Source organism: Triturus cristatus, chromosome 1_2 (genome assembly GCF_964204655.1).
Source record: "Triturus cristatus chromosome 1_2, aTriCri1.1, whole genome shotgun sequence".
In the NCBI taxonomy this organism is placed as follows: Eukaryota; Metazoa; Chordata; class Amphibia; order Caudata; family Salamandridae; genus Triturus; species Triturus cristatus.
This window is the reverse complement of record NC_140580.1, coordinates 265,929,376-265,948,218: the sequence shown is the minus strand read 5'-3', so window position 1 is coordinate 265,948,218 and position 18,843 is coordinate 265,929,376. Positions and strand designations below refer to the sequence as shown.

At 46.9% G+C, this 18,843-nt stretch overlaps 1 protein-coding gene across 6 annotated transcripts in view; it reads right to left on the bottom strand.

The window, feature by feature from the left end:
* The window catches only part of LOC146867141 (uncharacterized), a 799,234-nt gene that overhangs the window by 683,914 nt on the left and 96,477 nt on the right, over nucleotides 1-18,843 (bottom strand). For all 6 annotated transcript variants that reach the window (XM_085603589.1, XM_085603590.1, XM_085603591.1 and 3 more), the window contains exon 2: nucleotides 11,309-11,364. In XM_085603589.1, the coding sequence (XP_085459715.1) occupies nucleotides 11,309-11,364 (56 nt within the window). The remainder of the gene's footprint in view (nucleotides 1-11,308; nucleotides 11,365-18,843) is intronic.

Sequence of the window (18,843 nt, the reverse complement as noted above, 5' to 3'; positions counted from 1 at the left end):
TAAGGAAGGGAGGGCTGCCCTCAGTAAGCATGGGAAGCAGCTGTGAGATAAAGCACGCAAGTTAGACCCAAAAGTCATGCGGTGTTCACCGACTGCAAGGCTAACATGGTGGAAGAATAGATCCACTTCCTGAAAGTGTCCAGTCTCTTGGATTCCCTGTACAGCGGTGTGGAAGGGAACGCATTTGGGTTAGCCTTAAAGGTGGAGGCCTGCAACACAAGGTTATCCAGGCAGGGGTGCTGGGAGAGGAAGGCTGGGTCTTCTGGAGTGGGATGATCTCAGGAATCGTGCATGGCACAGCAGCACATGTGCAAGGTTTGGCCAGAAACCCCCAGGAAACTGTCAGTGAGGGCTTCATTAAAAGGAAGCAAGGGTTCAGCCAAGCCTGCTCCTGAGTGAAGCACCTCTGTCAAGATGTTGGTCTTGACTTCGACTTACAGCATCTAGAGATCAAGGACCTCAGCTGTCCTGCACACCACGGTGGTGAAGTATGTGCCTTCATTCAAAACCACGCTTAAGGAAAAATGTTACCAGAGTTTGGGGAAAGAGTCTATCCCACTGAAATCAATTCAGCTCTTCGTACAAGTTCTTATCTGTATCAAAGTCCTCCTCCATAGGACCAAACCATTCCTCTTCATCTACTCCAGCAAGGAGCAACGGATTATCATGTGGTGGAAAGCCCAGGGGTTGGTAGGGTGTGGATGGCGCCGGCAACAACGTATAACGGCCTAGGGGAGACACTGGCTCGGCGTCGGAGATAAGGATGGGCTCGTCATCAAGCAGCACCAGTGGCGGCGCTGGAATGGAGGGCTTTGTGGTGGAAGGCAGCACCGATGTCAGCTGGGATCCATTCTAGCGTCAGAGGCAGACCTGTCGGAAGTAGAACAGCCAGGGCACCTTGCAGTTCCGTGAGGCCCGAAGATGTGCCAAGATGTGCTACAGGGAGTCAGCGGCCCAAAGACAGCATATATGGAACCCTAGAATTTTTAGTTGGGTGGGCGTCACTCTGGCTCTTGGGAATTCAGGGCAGCACAGAGATGGATCCGACACCTGCCCTACAGGTGGAGTGCGGGAGCAGGGCCTACAAGCATTGCGTTTGGAGAGCAAAGCTGAAGAACCCTTTAACTTCTTTTTCCTGTGCTTCTTCGGTTTAGCCACCTCGGAGGAGGTCTCAGAGTGTGAAAATGACCATCCACTGGAACAGTTAAGAGAATGGCCATGGGAGGTGCCCTGAGAGTTGGACTGAGAACAGTGCAGAGTTCTCTTATGCTGCACCGCCAGGAGTTTAATGGCCCAGTTGCTAATCACCTTGGGGTGCATCGACGTGCACTGGGCGCAGGACTTGGAGTTTCAACTTGACCCCAGGCATCAGATACAGACCAGGTGCAGATCGGACACGGTCATCTGTCGGCATCATTCCCCACAAGGCTTAAAGCCAGTAAGTTTAGAAGAGGACATGTCCCTGGCATACTGAGAGCAATTGCTCGAAAAAGATTTCAAAAAGCCCCAAAAGCTAGTCAAAGATGAACCAAGGTAGCTCTCTGGATCAGCGCTGTTGGCACAGGAGTAAAGACAATTATGTCAGTGAAAAGGGGTGGGGTTTATATGAGCAACGCAAAGTCACTTCAGACATGGATGACACCAAAGCAGAGTCGAATGATGCCAACTGTTGGTATGTAGAGGTACTACCCATGATTTTCCGGATCAAGTCTGATGCCTGGGGTATTTTCTAAGGTAAGGATTCTGTGGCTAGAAATGTTATGCTAACATGTCTTTATTGTGACCAGCACTCAAAAGCTCTCTCACTTTGGCAGCCTTGAGTACAGGGTAAAATCCTAATACTGAAAAAGGTGTGAAATGCCTCCCAAGGACAAGACAATAGGTTGACTTGAATGGGCAGATGTGAATACTCTGAACCTCACATAATGTGTAAGCTGGAGGCTGTGAGCATCCTTTTTCACATAACATTGTCAAATCCTGCTCCACAGATCTGCTGGGTTTTATATGCAACAAAGTAAAGTATGGGACACAAGATGCTAAAACAATTCTTATGCATCCATCAGATTGCAGGAAAACCCTGCTTTGTTCTACCAGATGTCTGTCTCTGGGTTTATTGGTCGTACAGTGGCTGCTTCAAACGAATTTTGGTGATCCTAGTGGGTGACATTACGATTACCACAGTACATTCCACCCACTCATATACACACCTTTAAGCCCAAGTTTGGTGTGGCCTAAGATTTTTGAAATCTTGAAAATGCCCACAGTAGGTAGGGTTGGCCCCGCAAACCTTCACCCCATTAGTTAAGGCATGCCCGGGAGTCATTTGCACTCACGATGTAGCACCTCAAGCACCCATTTCAGAATGCTCCTGGACCTGAAGATCATAAGATGACGGAACCTGCTTTCTGCAAACAGAGAAGACCAACCGGATCCCTCTTATACCCAGGACAAAGAAGAGGACTTTAAGGATCATGAGGCTTACCTGTTCAAGGTAAAGGGACATAAGCTACAAGAGGCCCTTCTTGCAATTTCCAAACTAGTCAGGGCAACCGGACCTAGAATGGACCCATCTGTTGGCCTCTGTCCAACACACAATGAGTTACTAAGTGCCTCCCCCGAGGTTCTGTGGGCTTTAGAAGTGTACTCCTGTGATGGATTGGAACTTAAAAGGCTAAAGTCAGAAGTTAACATCAGGACAACCTTGGTTAGTGGACCCAACCTCACTCCATCCCAGTCCGCATCAAATTTAACCTAGGTCCCGGCCTACTGCCAACACTGGCACTCTAGGCTTCCAGGTGCCATTCCTATAAAAGTTTTAAAATTCATATATATTGTTCCCTTAATGGATATTTGCAAAGTGGTGTCTTTATTAATAAAAGTTCTTTTTTTCCTCCCCATTTATCTTATTAGGATAAGTACAGAAAAACGTGGCAATAAAACTCACCCCAAACAGAACAAAGACACTAGCAATATTTTACATCAGCAAGTAAAGAACCAGATCACCACATCAATGGCCTACATGGCCTCATTGTCTAGCAGTCGTACAATATCATTGCTTGTATTTTGGTCTGCAACCTTGGATGTTAAAAGATGATACAAACTGAGCCCAAAAGTCTTTAGGTCGTGATGCATAAGGCAGTTCTTCTGCATAGGACTCCAGTTGCACCTTACAGTAATGCCATATCAGTTTTCCAATCATCGAATTTGGGAACCCTCCTCCCGCCCCAGCACATTGAAACTCTTCCTTTTGCAAGCAAGGGGTGCCACAGCTACACATTTACGACTCACTGCCCGAATAGGCTTAACAAGACCCAGGAGACAGATTACAGGCGTACATCCCACCTCCTCTATCACAATATCGTAGAGGACCTTCGTTACCTCCTTCCAATATCCATGAACTGAGAGGCAATCCCAGGATAGGTGCCCCGAGGGGTGCCGGCAGAGTCGGCATCTTGCATCCTCCCGCAAGTCGAATTTGTATAGATGGGGAAAAGGTGGGGGGGGTTTGGGGGGGAGGTATTGCTGCTGCAAATATTCAAAATGAATCGTGCTTAAATTGCAGTTAGTTGTGAGTCGCAGCAGAACTTCCAATCGTCCAGCGCGATCAGTTGCTCTAAAGCCACATTCCAGAGGTCCAGAGCAATGGTGGGTTGCTCAGGCAATTCACTCTGGGAAGCGTTAGAGTCTAGTTATCAATTTCTTGCGGTCGGCGCATATGAGGAGTGTCTGCAGGGACCTCAATGCCTCTGGTTCTTATGGGAAGGAGGGAAATCGTGTTTTCAGCCCCAATCGCACCTGTGGTATGTGAACTGCAAAAGTGGAGTTGCACCATGCCGTAGGTCCGGCGAATTACGGTTTCAGGGTCCCTATGTACCCACACCCCAGTGCAGCATGGGGTTGGCTGCCTTAGGGAGAGTTAGCTGCATGGCCTGGTGAGGCGGAGGGGTTGGATTTGAATATTACTTTACGTTAAAAAAGATAACCGAGAAATTCACTATAGAAAAAAAAAAAAAGGTTGACGTGATGTTATAGTTTGGTGAAATGTTCAGTAACAATTTAACGTTTAAAACTCTAAAAAGAAAAAAACACTGAAATTCACCAGTTCTAGTTCTCAAGTTTTTTGTTTTTTTTGGGGAGTTTTATATAGCGCTTACATGATCCAGGGGTATTAGAGCGCTTTACAGCTGCATAAATGTATAGAAACATAAACATTAGAATACAGTGACTAGCATCTAGTGTACTGGAGGTCACATAGATCGCGGTCATTGACCAGATGCATAGAGATGACGCTTGAGGAGAAATTCTTTTAGGTGTCCCGTTCGTGAAGGAGGGATTAGTCCTGATGTGAGTAGGGCGAGTTTTCCAGATTTTTGGGGCATTCCCTGAGAGAGCGGGAGAGGGCTTTTTGGGGGGATTAAGAGGAGCGAGTTGGAGCTTCTTAGGTTTCTGGATTTGTGAGTTTGGCTGCGAGGTAGTCCGGTTTGCCTGTGTGTAAGGCTTTATGGGTAAGACGGGCAGTTTTGAAAGCGCAGCGTGCTTCGATGGGTAGCCATTTTAGTTCCTGTAATGCTGGGGTGATGTGGTCGGATTTCTTGGTGCCTGTGACCATTCTTGCTGCTGCGTTTAGGGTGGTTCTCATGGGGCTATGTGTTTTAGCAGTCCCAGTCAGTGTGGTGTTTCCATAGTCGAGTCTGGAGAGAACTAAAGATTGGGTTGCGATTTTTAGGTCATGGGGGGGTATGAAAGGTTTGCTTTTGTTGGGGAATTTTAGGTTGTAGAGGGCGCCTCTTGCTGTGGAGTTTATGTGGGAGCTCATGTTGAGACTTGAGTCTAGAGAAATCCCTAGAGATTTAGCTGAGATTGCTGAAAAATTTGCTGTTTAGAGAGTCATGGTTGTTTATCCATTCTTGGATTTGAGGGGGTTGTTCGTGATTGGAGAAAACGAGGATTTCGTTTTTTTCTTGGTTCAGTTTGAGGTGGTTGAGTGTTAGGCAATTTTCTACTTTTGATAGTGTGGAGTTGTGTCGTTGGATGTCATTGAGGGAGGATATCTCGAGGTACAGCTGGGTGTCGTCAGCATAGAGGTGGTAGGCGATGTTTGCTTGTTTTAGAATGGTGGTGAGCGGTTCCATGTAAATGTTGAAGAGTGTGGGGGAGAGGACTGAGCCTTGGGGGACAACTAGAGTTGAGGGGGAGGTATCAGACACTGAGTTTTTGATTTTTATGAATTAGAAGCGGTTATGTAGAAATGAGGAGAACGATTTTAGGACATTGCCATCTGCTTTGATACGCTTTTGTAGGGCGTCTAAAACTAGCTTGTGGTCTACCGTGTCAAAAGCAGCTGATAGGTCGAGGAGGACAAGTAGGCAGCATCTGTTAAGAGTCAAGGGAGTTGTGAATGTCATCGGTTTCTGTGCTGCATCCCTTTGTATGTTGTGGATGGGTTTCCTCTCCAGAGTCTCTCAGCGGCTCTAACTTTTCTTCTTTCGGTGTTGAGGTCTTTGCTGAACCAGGCTCTGGAGGGGATGTCTCTGACTCTTTTCAGTTTCAGGGGGGCTAGTTGGTCAAGAGCAGTTGTCACTGTCCCGTTGTACAGTGTAGTGAGCTCGACCGTGTTGAGGTTGTCTGTGGGGGGTGGGAGAAGTGAAGTTATGGTTTCTTAGAGGACAGGGAGGGGGATGGCATTGAGGTTTCTGCTACTTTGATGGGTTATTTGTGTTTTGACTGGGGGAGCGGCGGTTTGATTGATGTTGAATATGATGTGGTGGTCTGACCAGTCAATTTGGAGGATGTTATTGATGGTAATTGTTTCGTTTTTGGTTAGGATTGCATCAAGGGTAGAGCCGTTGTTGCGGGTTTGACCCTTGCAGTGTTGGGTGAGCTCAATAGTGAGAAGGAGTTCATTTAGTGACTGTATAACAGTGCCCTTTTTGTTATTCCAGGGAAGGGTGAAGTCACCCAGGATGATGTTGTCGGTATTTGCTAGCGAGCAATGTTTAAGTAGGTCTGATATTTGTTCCCTGAATGCAGGAGAATTTCCTGGGGGGTGGTAGATGAGATGGCATTTTGTTACTTTGTTGTTTTTGTGTGATGATGTGTGTTGAGGTATTTGAAGGTAGAGAAGGAGTGGGTTTTGAATTCAACTAAATGGATGCTGTTCTTATGGATGATGGAAATGCCACCACCGCGTTGGTCAATTCTGGCTTTTTTAATGATGGAGAAGCCAGGGGGGACTAGGTGGTCAAGGAGCGGATAGGATGTTTTATTGAGCCAGGTTTCAGTGAGGAACGCGATGTCAATGTTGTGATTCAGTATGGCATCAGCCAACTCTATTGCGTGCTTGACTGCGGATCTGCAGTTTATAAGCATGCAGTTTATCTTGCCGCTGTTGGAAAGGTTTTGGGAGGGGGGAGAGCTTGGGGAATGGTTGTGCGTTGGGAGGGAGATCTTGTAGATGTAGGTTGGTTGTAGGCTCTACCTATTCCGGTGATTACCTGTATGTTGGGGGGGGGGGGGGGGGAGGGGTTGGATTGTTCTGGGGTTGTAGGTTTTAGCGAGTCTCGCTGCAACTCTCAGACATCTTAGGATTCACTCTTCTTGGTCTGAGAGATTGGTGTTGCTAGGGGTGGAGCGCCAGCTGGTCGTCTGGTGATTGGGCAGTTGAGGTGGCTCACTGATGTTTATGAGGGAGGGGAGTATTGGGTGTTGGGCGGGAACTGGGGGGCTTTGGTGTTGAGAAGGATTGTGTTTATGCCCTGCGTGACTGTGTTGATTAGGCTATGGAGAAGGGATAGGTTTTCGGTTATGGTTATGAGGTGCATGGGGGTCATTGGTAAGAGGGTTGAGTTGTTTTGCTATACATGTGAGGCGTTCAGTTAGTTCTACCATTGACTCTAGGTTTGGGGTGGGGGAGGGGAAGGGTAAGGGTACAGATTCGGCTGAGGGTGTGGGTTGGGACAGGAGGGTCGAGGGATGGTAGGGTTAGGGGGAGGGGTTGGGGTAGATTCGGCTGAGGGTGTAGGTCGGGACAGGAGGGTCGAGGGGTGGTAGGATTAGTGGGAGGGGTTGGGGCACAGATTCGGCTGAGGGTTGGGACAGGAGGGTCAAGGGTTGGTAGGATTAGGGGAAATGGAGGGACGTGTCTTCCGATGGGCGGTGGTGGGGGGTTGTGTAGGGTGTGTTTCGAGTGTATTGGTGTTCTGTTTGAGAGTTGAGCGTTGGTGAGGCTGGTATTCGGGTTGGCACGGGTAGGGAGATCAGGATAGATGTATTGGGTGGGGACAGGGGGTAGGTCAGGGCGTGATGTCTCAAGGTGGGAGGAGTGGTTGGGGGGATGAGAGTAGAGGGTAGAGAGGGGTCTGGCGTGGGGGTGGGGTGTAGGTCTGAGGCGTTCAGTAGGTGAGGGCTTGCATCAGGTTTCATGGCCATTCTTTCTTGGGTTGGGTTTAGGGGGACGTGTTGGGGTGGGGTGGTTGGACGGGGTTGAGATGGAGTTTCGCAGCTTAGGGAAGGCGAGTTCAAATTGGTGCAGGTTGAAGTCGTTGGCTTGGACCATGACTTTGCCATTTCTGTATAATGTAATGGTGGCGTTGATTCTTAAGGGAGAGGACTTGGAGATAATCAGTATTTGGCCATGGGAGATGTTGGTGTGTCCTAAGTTAACTAACTCGCCCCCTCGTCAAGCACTGCTAATGACCCACATATTACATCACTCATGACATCTTCCATGACATCACTGATAATATCACTGCAACGTTTGCAGTGAAATTATTAATGAGAAAGCTGTATATGGTGCGGGAGACAGTTCTAGTTACCTTAGGGCACGAGTTAAACTTACTTGAGATAACTAGAACTGGTGATTTTCATTAGTTTTTAGAGTTTCAAACATTGCGTTGTAACTGAACATTTCACCTAACTATGTTCCTTTAACCTTTGTTTTTTTCAGTGAAATACATTTGACTCGTACAAAACCAGATAAATTCAGCTGTTATAGTTAGCTGAGCCAACTATAACGTACGACCCCGCAATGCACTGCTTATGACCTCACATATATCATCACTGATGACATGGTCAGTAACATCACTGACGACATTAATCGTTACATCATCCAGTGATTATGAGTCTTTTCCAAAAGTTACTGAGTGTTAAATATATATACTAAGATAAGTGGCTGAGGGAGTTCCTATATGGATAAGTGAGTGGGTGAGTAAGTGGTGCAATCAGGAGTGAGTGGGTATGTGAGACTGTATACATGAGTGAGTGGCTGTGTAAGTGGCTGTAATGGTGAATGAAAGGATATGGGTGCGTCAGTGGCTGTAAATAAATGTGTGCACATAGGTGGCTGAATGGGCAACAGCAGCTACATAAATGTATGTATGGGTGAGTGACAGGGTACATAAGTGACTGTATGGGTGCACGAATGGGTGTGTAAGTGGGAGTATGGGTGAGTCAGTGTGAGCTGGCATAGGAGAGTATGTACTTGTCTCAGTGACTGTATAGATGAGCGAGTAGATGTGCTAGTATATCTAGGAGTGAGTGGATGTGAGTAACTGTACGGTGAGTGAGCGTATGAAGGGTTGGGAGAGTGACTATGGGTGAGAGAGTAGATATGATAGTATCTATATAGGTGAATGGCTTAGTGGGAGTAGGAGTGGGTACCTAAGTGTCTGTATTTCTGTAGTGGCTGTATATGTGAGTTGGAGGCTGTATATGTGAGTTGATGTGCGAGTGGCTCTATGAAGGAGTGATTAGGCGAGTGTTGATGATGTCATGAGTGATGTTATTTGAGATATCAGTGATTTAATATACAAGGTCATAAGAAGAGCATTGCAGGAACATAAGTTATAGTTACCTGTTTGCCAGAGAAATTCAGCAGTTGTAGTTAGCGGAGCTATGTTCTGGGGGGTGCACACCCCAGGACATAGCAGGAGCGGTCACCAGGGCCATATATGGCTCCAGGAGGGGGGGGGGGGGGGGGGCATGCCCGCGGGAGGTGATGGTCCACGGGGCTGAGACGGGCACGGAAGAGGGGCCCACATGCAACCCCTCCCATTTTAATAAAATCATTTTGGCACTGGGGAGGAAGTGGTTCCCAGGGTAGGAACCCCCATTTCATTGCAATTAGCCCCAATGAGGTGGTGGTCCACGGGGCTGCGGGGAGGGGTTGTGCCGGCCCGGTATCATTTTAATACTGTTTACACCGGAGCGTTCCACATGGGCGCCCCCGCATAATTAAGATACACTGCCCTGCAATTTGGCTCACCAGAGAGAGTCCTATAGAAGACACACAGGAGCCTGTGTGTTTTTTTTTTTCTCTTTCAATTTTACCATGGGTCCACTTGAAAATTTACTGCAAAATTAAATTAAAAAAATTAATTTAACCCCCAGTGGGGTCTCTGTGGGGAACAACCCCCGCCATACCTCTGGGGTAAGGTTAATCCTACCCTGCTCCCTTTTCTTTATTTTTTTACATTTTATGTCGGACTCTGCTTCAAGCTGAGCTCCAAGATGGCTGCCAACACTTCCTGGTTGAAGTGTTGGCAGTCAAATTTCAGCATGGGGACTGTGGATATGCGAATCCACTGCAAGGACCCGTATCCCCAGATAGCTAAAAATTTTAAACTTCAATATGTGCGAAACTACCGAACAGATATACACCCCATAACAAAAAGCACACTTTCTGGGCAAACAGCTAGCTTTCTGCCAAATTTGGTGTAATTACGTTCAGTGGTTCGGGCTGTAGTTGTATTCAAAATCCCTATGGGGAAAACACGTTTTGGGACCTGCGCCTTTTTTCTCAGCTGACGCTTGTTGGATCACCCTGAAACTTTCGACACAGCAGCTGAACTGACTGTAGCAAAAGTTTTGACATTTTTTTTAAAGATCCATCAAGCGGCGCCAAAGTTGTTGGCAGAAATAAACACTTTTCTTATGGAAATATGGTTTTCCACTATAACTACCTACTGGCGACTGCCAGTAGGTAAAATACATTTTTAAAAGGAAGGAGAGAGAACGAACACACACACACGAGAACACACACACACACACATACATACATATACACACAGACACACACATATATACATACACATACACACACGAGAACACTTTACAACTGTAGCTCTTCCTCTCTACTCCTGGTGAGCCTCTGTGTATCACTCTAATGTGCTAAAACTGCATGTGCTGGAACAATAAACTCAAACCTGTTGGCTTTGCCAATGCTTGTTTTCCTTTGTGCCTGGCAGCACTCCTACTCCAATGCAACTTCCATGCAACTTCCAGGCCTCTTGCATGTCTTTATACACAATCCAAAACAGCTGGACTTTTGAGTGCAAGTCTCCATCCACACGGACAGTTATCTTTGACCTTTTTATCTTTTAGAAAAAACATTAAGTGATTATTGCCTGAACGAGTCAGCATCCACATGCATGGAAGATTTTTTACTTTAATAAAACCATTCAAAGATGGTAATCTGTACAAAAACTATTTGTAAACAAAACAGGCATTGGCAAAGACAAAAGACTGGTAACCAAAGCCAGACCTATTGACTTTACCATGAATTGCTCGCTCTGCAGTGTTAAGAGTTCTTTTTGATAAGTGGGTCAAGAGCTCACTTTTGACACTACCATTTAAGCATTTTTCATAATCTAGCTGTAACTCTACTTCACCAACACATCGCTGATTCTTTACCGACACTCAAGTGACCTACCTTGAGCTAGGCAGTATCAAGATCTCACCTCTATACCATTTGCTCCAGTAGCTGGTGAATTGACCATCTGCAAGACAGCAGTATTTCCTCTCACTACCGCTAAAATCTTTTTTTTTCTTTTTACTTTATTTACCATTTTAGTACATTATATCGAAACAAACTTGAGTGCTCACTGTCTTATCCGCACCAGCATAACAATGGAAAATTGGTGACAAAAGTTAAAGCCAAGAGACCTCAAGAACCCAGAGAGAAAACAAAACAAATAACATTTTAACATTCGTGATGTCAGTCCCGGTGGCTCGCCTATCGCTAAAATAATCTTGATGTAAATACCGGTTAGTACTCTTCCTTTTGGTAAGAAATGTACATTTTCAAAAAATAGAGTTTTTCTTAAAATAAAAGGAAAATGTTCGTTTTCAAAACATAAAAATATGTCTCTTTGATTGAAACATCACAAAATGTATAAAGAAAAGAATAGAGACAATAAAGACAAGAGGTAACTATTAAATATTCACTTTCAAAGATCGTGACAAAGACATAGAAAAAAAGATGAGGAAATAATACTTATTTTGTTAACAATAGTTAGCGATATACACTTACTGTAGCCAGTCATTAAAGATATCCAAGAGGGACGCAGCATTAGGATCCTGATCTTTCTGTCAAAACAAAGATATTGAATGAGCCAAAACATTAACAGGGAAAACAGTGATATTGATATGAATGAGCAACAACGAAAACTGGGAACAAGCATTGAGAAAGCAAAAAGGTCTTGCCTATACCAGAGATATTGGCTTTGCTAATGTGTTTAAGCGATGTTGTACACCAGCTTGGCTGCTGCTCAGCATGGCTAAAATTTAGTGGTGGAGAGGAGAGTGTCATAGAGTGAAGTGGCATATAGTGGAGTTGCGTAGTGTCGACTGTTGTAGAGTGACTTGGCTTAGTGTGTTGCAGAGTATACTGACAGAGTGCAGCACCAAAGAATTCTATGTCAGGACCAGAGGCTCAGATTATGCCTTCTCCATTTCCTTTTTTTCACAGCAGCCATTTTTTAGATCAATAACAAAAACTCCATTTCTCATGAACAACAGGGAAATGGAAAAGTTCAGAAACACAAGTCCTTCTACGCTGTACACACTCCAGTCCCAAGTTGATCCTTCTGCTCAGTCTACTCTTCCTATTTCTTCGCTGCTCAGCAGCAAGTGAAGTCGTTTTTCTCATTTCTACCGTTTGGGAGGGGGGGGGGGGGGGAAGATTTATACATATTGTTTGCTTGCATTTTGGAGTGTTTGGGTTCTAATCTATTTCCACAGATTCCTGCGGTCGCGGGACGCACTTGAGTACCCTACGCAACCTTTTGCCCATGTGTGAGTGCGGTGAAGTCCTCCTACCGCTTGGGGGCGCGGTGCCCTCTCTATGGTCATCGCAAGTCAGGCACCTGAGATAGAGTGCTGACGAACACTGCCCTGTGGAGATTCTAGCCTTGTCCCCTGCCACCCGAGTGACACCCAAATTGGGTCTGTGATTCTCCTTTCCTCTTGTTTAAGGCCGACTGGGATCTGTGCTGTTTTTTTTAAACACCCTGCGGGGTTGTGAAGGCGGCTAGTGGTGCCGCATGGGACACTGTATCGGGTGGTAGCCCATTGATAAGGCTCTGTCTCTTACACTGTGTGCCTCTGGCTACCCAAATTAGACTAGGCTTCCTCCGAGCCGAATTCTGCCACACTCTGTGCTTGAACCCAGTGCACCCCCAGCACTGAAGTTGCTTCTGGGTGGGGTTTTTTCCCTGTGTGTTGTTTACTTACCCATCATGCAGTCAGAGCAAGAGCAGTTCCAGGAGTAGGACTCCTTGTCCTTCTTCCCAAGGGAATACGACTTCTGTCAGGCAGTAGACGACTCCATATACAGGGCTGTGAAACAAGCCATGGAGCCATTAGAGCAGCGCCTCTCTGCGCAGACCACGAAGGACTGCACCAAATGGGCCAATTCTATGCCAGCTCCCCTATAGCCCCCCTGGTACCCCAGGACCATGCCCCCCCAAACAAGCAGTGTAATCCTGGAGTGGACGCAGATGCTTTTGTGCGACTAAAGCAGGCATTCCTAGCGCAGGTTCCCCCACAACCAGTGCCAGCGGCCCCTGTTGATAGCTCCCCCACCACCCTCGACCCCCAGGACACCGGGGATTCACCTGGGGACACAGATTACGATGGAGGTACCTCTAGACCATGGCTCTCAACCCCCCTTCCCCAGAGGGTGTTTCAGACATGTTAGAACCAGATGACATCGTCCATCCCAGGTCCACGGACTGGATTCCAGGGGACAAGGTGGCCAAGTACGTCGCGAGCCGTCTACACAAGCCCATGGAAAAAGACGCTCACAACCGCCTCCAGGCGGAGTGTCCTCTTCCCAGTTTAGAGGGGAAGTTGCGCTTACAACAGATATTGCTCAAAGATGGTAACATTTCTGGCCAAATATGTGTAGGACCCTAAGAAGGGTATTGACAGGTCCTGGCATTCCGGCCAGGACAAACTCCTAGACGATGTGGGTCTGATGACCAAAATCCTTTATATGGCAGAGGAGGCGAAGGCCTCAGGCTTGTGGATTTTCCCAGAGGTGCAGTGCGCCAATGTGTTCCTGGGGAACGCAAATTGTGCGCTCTCGACTGAGTGACGTCGTTCCCTTCTTCTAAAGGTGGACCCAAAGTTAGGAGACCTGGCTTCATTGGAGGCGGAAGCGGTGGCCTAGAGTGGTATGTTTGCGAACCGATTCTTCAAAGAACCAAGCAAGTTTGTGGTGACGTTCACCTCACTGGACAAGGCCCAGTCCAACATTCGGAGAGTCTTAACCCCTCTGGTTTTACAGGGGGCCAGTCGTGACAGGGGCCACTCGACTGACCGGTCCTCCTATTCCAACCCTGACAGGCGACAAGGCTCCGGGCTTGAGCCATACCAAGACAACGCACGCTACAATACTTTCTACCCCACCAGAGGACAGAAGTTCCGCGGCCAATACAACAACTCGTGCAAAGGAGAGTGCGAAACCTGCAGCGCGTGCCTGCGGGTTGGAGGTCATTTAGCTCTCCTCTTCCCGGCCTGGGTCTCACTCACGAGCGATGCTTGAGTGCTCCAGACGGCGCAGGGCTTCCAAATGGAGCTCCATTGCCATCTGCATCAGGTGACTAACCCGGTTTCCTTTTCTCAGCGAGACGCAGATTTGATACACAAGGTGGTCTCGGCCCTCATCCAAAAAGGGTCGATTTACTGCGCAGAAGAGCATCCCAGACAGGTTTGTGAGCAACATTTTCCTAGTCGGGGGTCGGAGACCAGTTATCAATTTGAAGGATTACAACAAGTGGTTGATATATCCCCACTTCACAATGGAAGGGATCCACCTCCTCAGACGTATTGAGGCCGCTCGACTGGATGGTCCGCCTCAAACTGAAGGACGCATACATCACAGTCCCGATCTTTCCTCCTCACTGCCATTTTCTACAGTTCAGGTGGGACGGCCAGGTCTTGGAGTTCATCACTCTGCCTTTCTAGCTATCCTGCGCTCTGTGGTGCATCACCAAAGTCCTCAGGCCAGCAGTGGAGTTTCTAAAGGCACAAGGCATTTGGATGATCGTGTAATTAGACAACATGCTATTCTTGGACGAGTGTCCCAAAATGCTGATCAGACACTTGCAGATGGCAGTCAAACTACAGCAGGCGTTGGGATTCATCATAAACAGGAAGAAATCCCTCCTTACCCCGGTCCAGTGCATGACCTTTTTGGGGTTCGTAATAGACTCCATTTCCTCGACCCCCAGTCTTCCAGCCGGAAAATGGCGAAGAGCAGGCACGAGCTGCGCCAAAACTGGGCCAGGTCACACACTTCGTTGCACCTGCTTGCTCGCCTAGTGGGTCTACTCTCCTCCTCGATTCAGGCCATCTTTCCCAGCCCCTTGCACTATTGAGCGATGCAGCGCCACAAGGGGCACCACCTCAGGAGGGGACTGACTTATTCGCAATCCGTCCCACTTACGGCAGAAGTCAAGGAGGAGATGGTCTGGTGGCTCACACACATGGAGGTGTGGAACGGGAGAATGAACTTTAGTTTCGCTTCAGACATCGTGATCGAGTCAGACACCAGCCCATCCGGCTGGGGTGCCAGGTGCGGAGAGTTTTCCAGAGGTGGACCCTGGTCCGAACACGAACAATCATTGCACATCAACTGCCTGGAACTTTTGGCAGTGTCATTTGCAGTGCAGTGCTAGACGAAGGACAGGGTGCAATCGTGTGTTCTCAAAATGGACAATATCTCTGCCGTCCGGTACTTCAACCGTCTAGGCAGCACCAGATCCCGGGCACTAGCAAACCTAGCCAAGGAGTTTTGGAACTTCTGTCTGCCTATAGAACCAAGTGTTGGTCACAGCGGAATACTTCCTGGGTCAGGCAAACGAAGTGGTAGACTGGCATTCTCGTCACCTCTTAGATTTCAGTGTGTGGAAACTGGACCCGCAGGTATTTTCTGAGTTAGCGGAGAGATGAGGTCCCTTTTCAGCCAACCTCTTAGCGTCACATCTACATCATCAGCTGTCAAGATTTTTCAGTTGGAGTCCAGATCCTCAAGCGGAGGTGATAGACTTGTTTCTCCAGGACTGGCTGCAGGAGCAGGGTTTTGCGTTTCCTCCCTTCTCGATCACGCGGGTGTCAACCCACGTCTGTCGCCAGCAGGTGGAGATTGTGCTGATCACTCCTCTGTGGAGATCTCAAGTGTGGTTTCCACTTATTCTGGAACTTTCCTGGGACTCTTCAATCAGACTACCCCACTTTCCTCACATCCTCCTGAATCCAGATTTCAATCCTCTTTGACAGTTAGTTGAAGGAACGTTGAAGATGATGGCCTGGCGGATCTCTGGCGTCACTGGTCATTCCCAGGCCTTACGAGACAGGCTGAGCCTTTCCTCTCCAGAGCATGGGAGGACAGCACTACGAAGAGGTACTTATCAGCCTGGAACAGATGGCGTCATTGGTGTGTAAGACGGGGTGTTGATCTCATGGGAGAGGGTGTATTCCACATCCTTAATTTCCTGGCGAATCTAATGGAGGACGGTTTGGCATACCGTTCGATTAACATCTTCCGTTCGGCAATCTCAGCGAGCCATACCCCCATTCACGGGTCTCCGGCAGGGGAGCACCCATTTGTCTGTAGGCTCCTCAGAGAGACTCGCTTTTCGCGCCCTCCAGAACTGCGGTATTCCGCTCTATGGGATATGAACCCGGTGTGGAGTCTTTTCCTATCCTGGCAACCAAACCGGTTTCTGTCACGCAAAGAGATTACAGCCAAATTGGCAACACTGTTGTGCCTGGTGCTTGCAGGCATGTATAGGACGTGAAAGCCTTAGACATTTTCAGCTAGAGTGTTCTCCCGGATGGGGTTTCATTTACACAAAGTAGAAGGACCAAGTGTATACCAGGGTTGTTTCATACCATGACCTTCCGGGACTCACCCAAACTCTGTGTGCTGCAGTGCCTCCGAGCATATGAGGAATTGACTGAAGAGACTCGCCCTCTGGGTAAAAGACAACTGATCATTGTGTTACGAAAGCCATAGAGGGCACTCTCATCCCACACCATAGCCAGATGGGTGCGTTGGGTGATGCATTAGGCGGGGGATCAATACAAAGAAGTTTGGTGCCCACTCAGTAAGAGGGGCGATGGCCTCAAAGGCGTTTGCTCTTGGAGCGTGTTTGGAAGATCTGATGAGCGCTGCTGTTTGGTCCTCAGACTCTACCTATAAGAGGATTAATTTTCAGCTGATGCTGGAAGTGGCTCAATTGGTGGTTGACAAGCTTTGAACTGGCATAATCGGAGCCACCGGTCCGGACATAGAATGAAAATTTGCTTAGCTGTAGTACAGGTAAGTTTCAATTCTATTAAGGACACAGAGGCCATGACTATCCCGCCCAAAGACCACTGAAGAAGTGGACCCTCTACGTTCTGGTGTAAGTAATTGATTTAGGAGGTCAACTAAAATGTATGTTCATGCTTATCTAGTGTCTATGGTCACGTATTTAATGTTATATGGTGTTGTTCTGATGCTTAGTTCGGTCTGGACTCTCTGACGCTGCCTATTTTTCAGGAAACGATGAATCCAAACAAGATGCATGAAGTCCGACAAGGAATGGTTTGCGCGAAGAAAGAGGAAGAGTAGACAGAGTGGAAGGACCAACTTGGGACTGTAGTGTGGACAGCGTAGGAGGACTAGTGTTTTAGAACTCTATTTCCCTGTTCATGGGAAATGTAGCTTTTGTTCTAAAAAATGGCTGTTGTGAAACTAAAGTGAAGGAAGAAGGCATAATCCCCGCCTCTGTGTCCTTAATAGAATTGAAACTTACCTGTAATATAGCTAGGCAAATTTTCATTCAGCAGTGTAAAATGCAGCATCAAAGTATGCAGTGGCTTAGATTAAAGAATGGCATAGTAGAGCGGCGCAGACGAAAAATGGCGCAGAGGAAAAGTGGCGCCGATGGAAAAGTGGCGCAGAGGAGAGTGCATTGGGGTAGAGTGTTGCAAAGTATAGTGGCATGTAGTGCAGCAGCTTTGAATACAGCAGTATACAATGCAGCGTCATAGAAGGCAGTGGCAGTGGTGTAGATGAGTTGCGCAGTGGCGTAGAGTGGTGCAGAGTACAGTGATGCAAAGTAGAGTGGCGGTGAGTGCAGTGCTGCAGAGTATAGTTGAGTGCAGTGATGTAGAGTAGAGGGCCATAGAGTTCAATGATGTAAAGTGGTATAGAGTGCAGTGGTGCAGAGTAGATTAGAGTAGCATACAGTAATGCTTGCAGAGGGGAACGGAGTGGAGTGGCCTAGACTGGAGTGGTGTAGAGTGCAGTTCGTGAATAGTGAAGTGTTGTAGAGTGGCGTAAAGTGCATTGGCATAAAGTAGAGGGCTGAGCAGAGAGGCATAGAGTTGAGTGGCATAGAGTGCAGTGCACAGAGTGCATGGCGTAGAGTGCAGTGGCACAAAAAGCTTTTAGAGTGCATGGTGTAGATTGGAGTTCCATCGAGTCAGCATGGTGTGGTACCACATTGCCATTAGAGACAACACATTTTCAATTGCAAATACCATTACATCTGCACAGACATTACACTTTTACTAATAAAACTATACAACGCACAAATGATAGTGTGGAAATCGCATCACCTAGTGTATGGATTTGTTTTGATTATATTAAAGTATTGGTTTCCAAAACACTTCAGAGGTAACAAAAACGTGCCTCATTTGTACATTCCTAATTCTGACATGTTCTAAAATATATGCAGTTTATTTAAATGTTGTTGTGTGCCCAGTATCCATCAGGACTGTCCCATAAATCCTCTCACTGAAGTCAGATAAAGAAAAATTATCACAAAGCTCCTTCAGAAGACAGAGTCTGCCATTTGACCTCTGTCTTTGAATGCAAAGCAAATGCGACAAGATATACAGGCCCGTTTACAGAAAGGAGCACTTGTGAAAGAATACGAAGAGAGGTAGTGTGAAAAGGCTTTATCTCTTGGGAGGGCTGAACTCACGCTGAACAAATAAAATAAAGCTAGCAAATAGAAAGCCAAAATATATTTGTTACAAACCACAAAGTAAATTGTAAGCAAAAGGCAGTATCCCTTCCCAAGGACGCTCTCTCAAGGTCCCCAAGATATCTTTAGTAAACCAGAGAGCTACATTCAATGTTGATATGGAAATCAAAAGACTGGCTTCTTGGCAATATTGAAACCCAATGTTAATAATATGAAGCCATCATCATCAAAGTAGAGCTTAATAATTAAACTATTAAGTTGTGCATGAACATGTTTGTGCAGTTTTGTAGCTTAGTTTTTGAGTAATAAGTTTAGCATACTCTGATCACATTTGATTAAGTGAATGTGCCATGAATGATTTTTTTTAAGGACCTTTCAATGTTGAATGCAAACATTATCTTTCGCACATTGTTTTGAGGCACAACAAACTCACTGCAATGTAAGTGGAGCACACCTCTGAGCCTCATGCACAAGACAAACACGTCCCGAATACACTACTTTACAAAGTACACACACTACTAACCATGCAGACTAGTCCACCCTGAAACATTTTGAGGTTGTTAGGGAGCCGAAAAAGCTA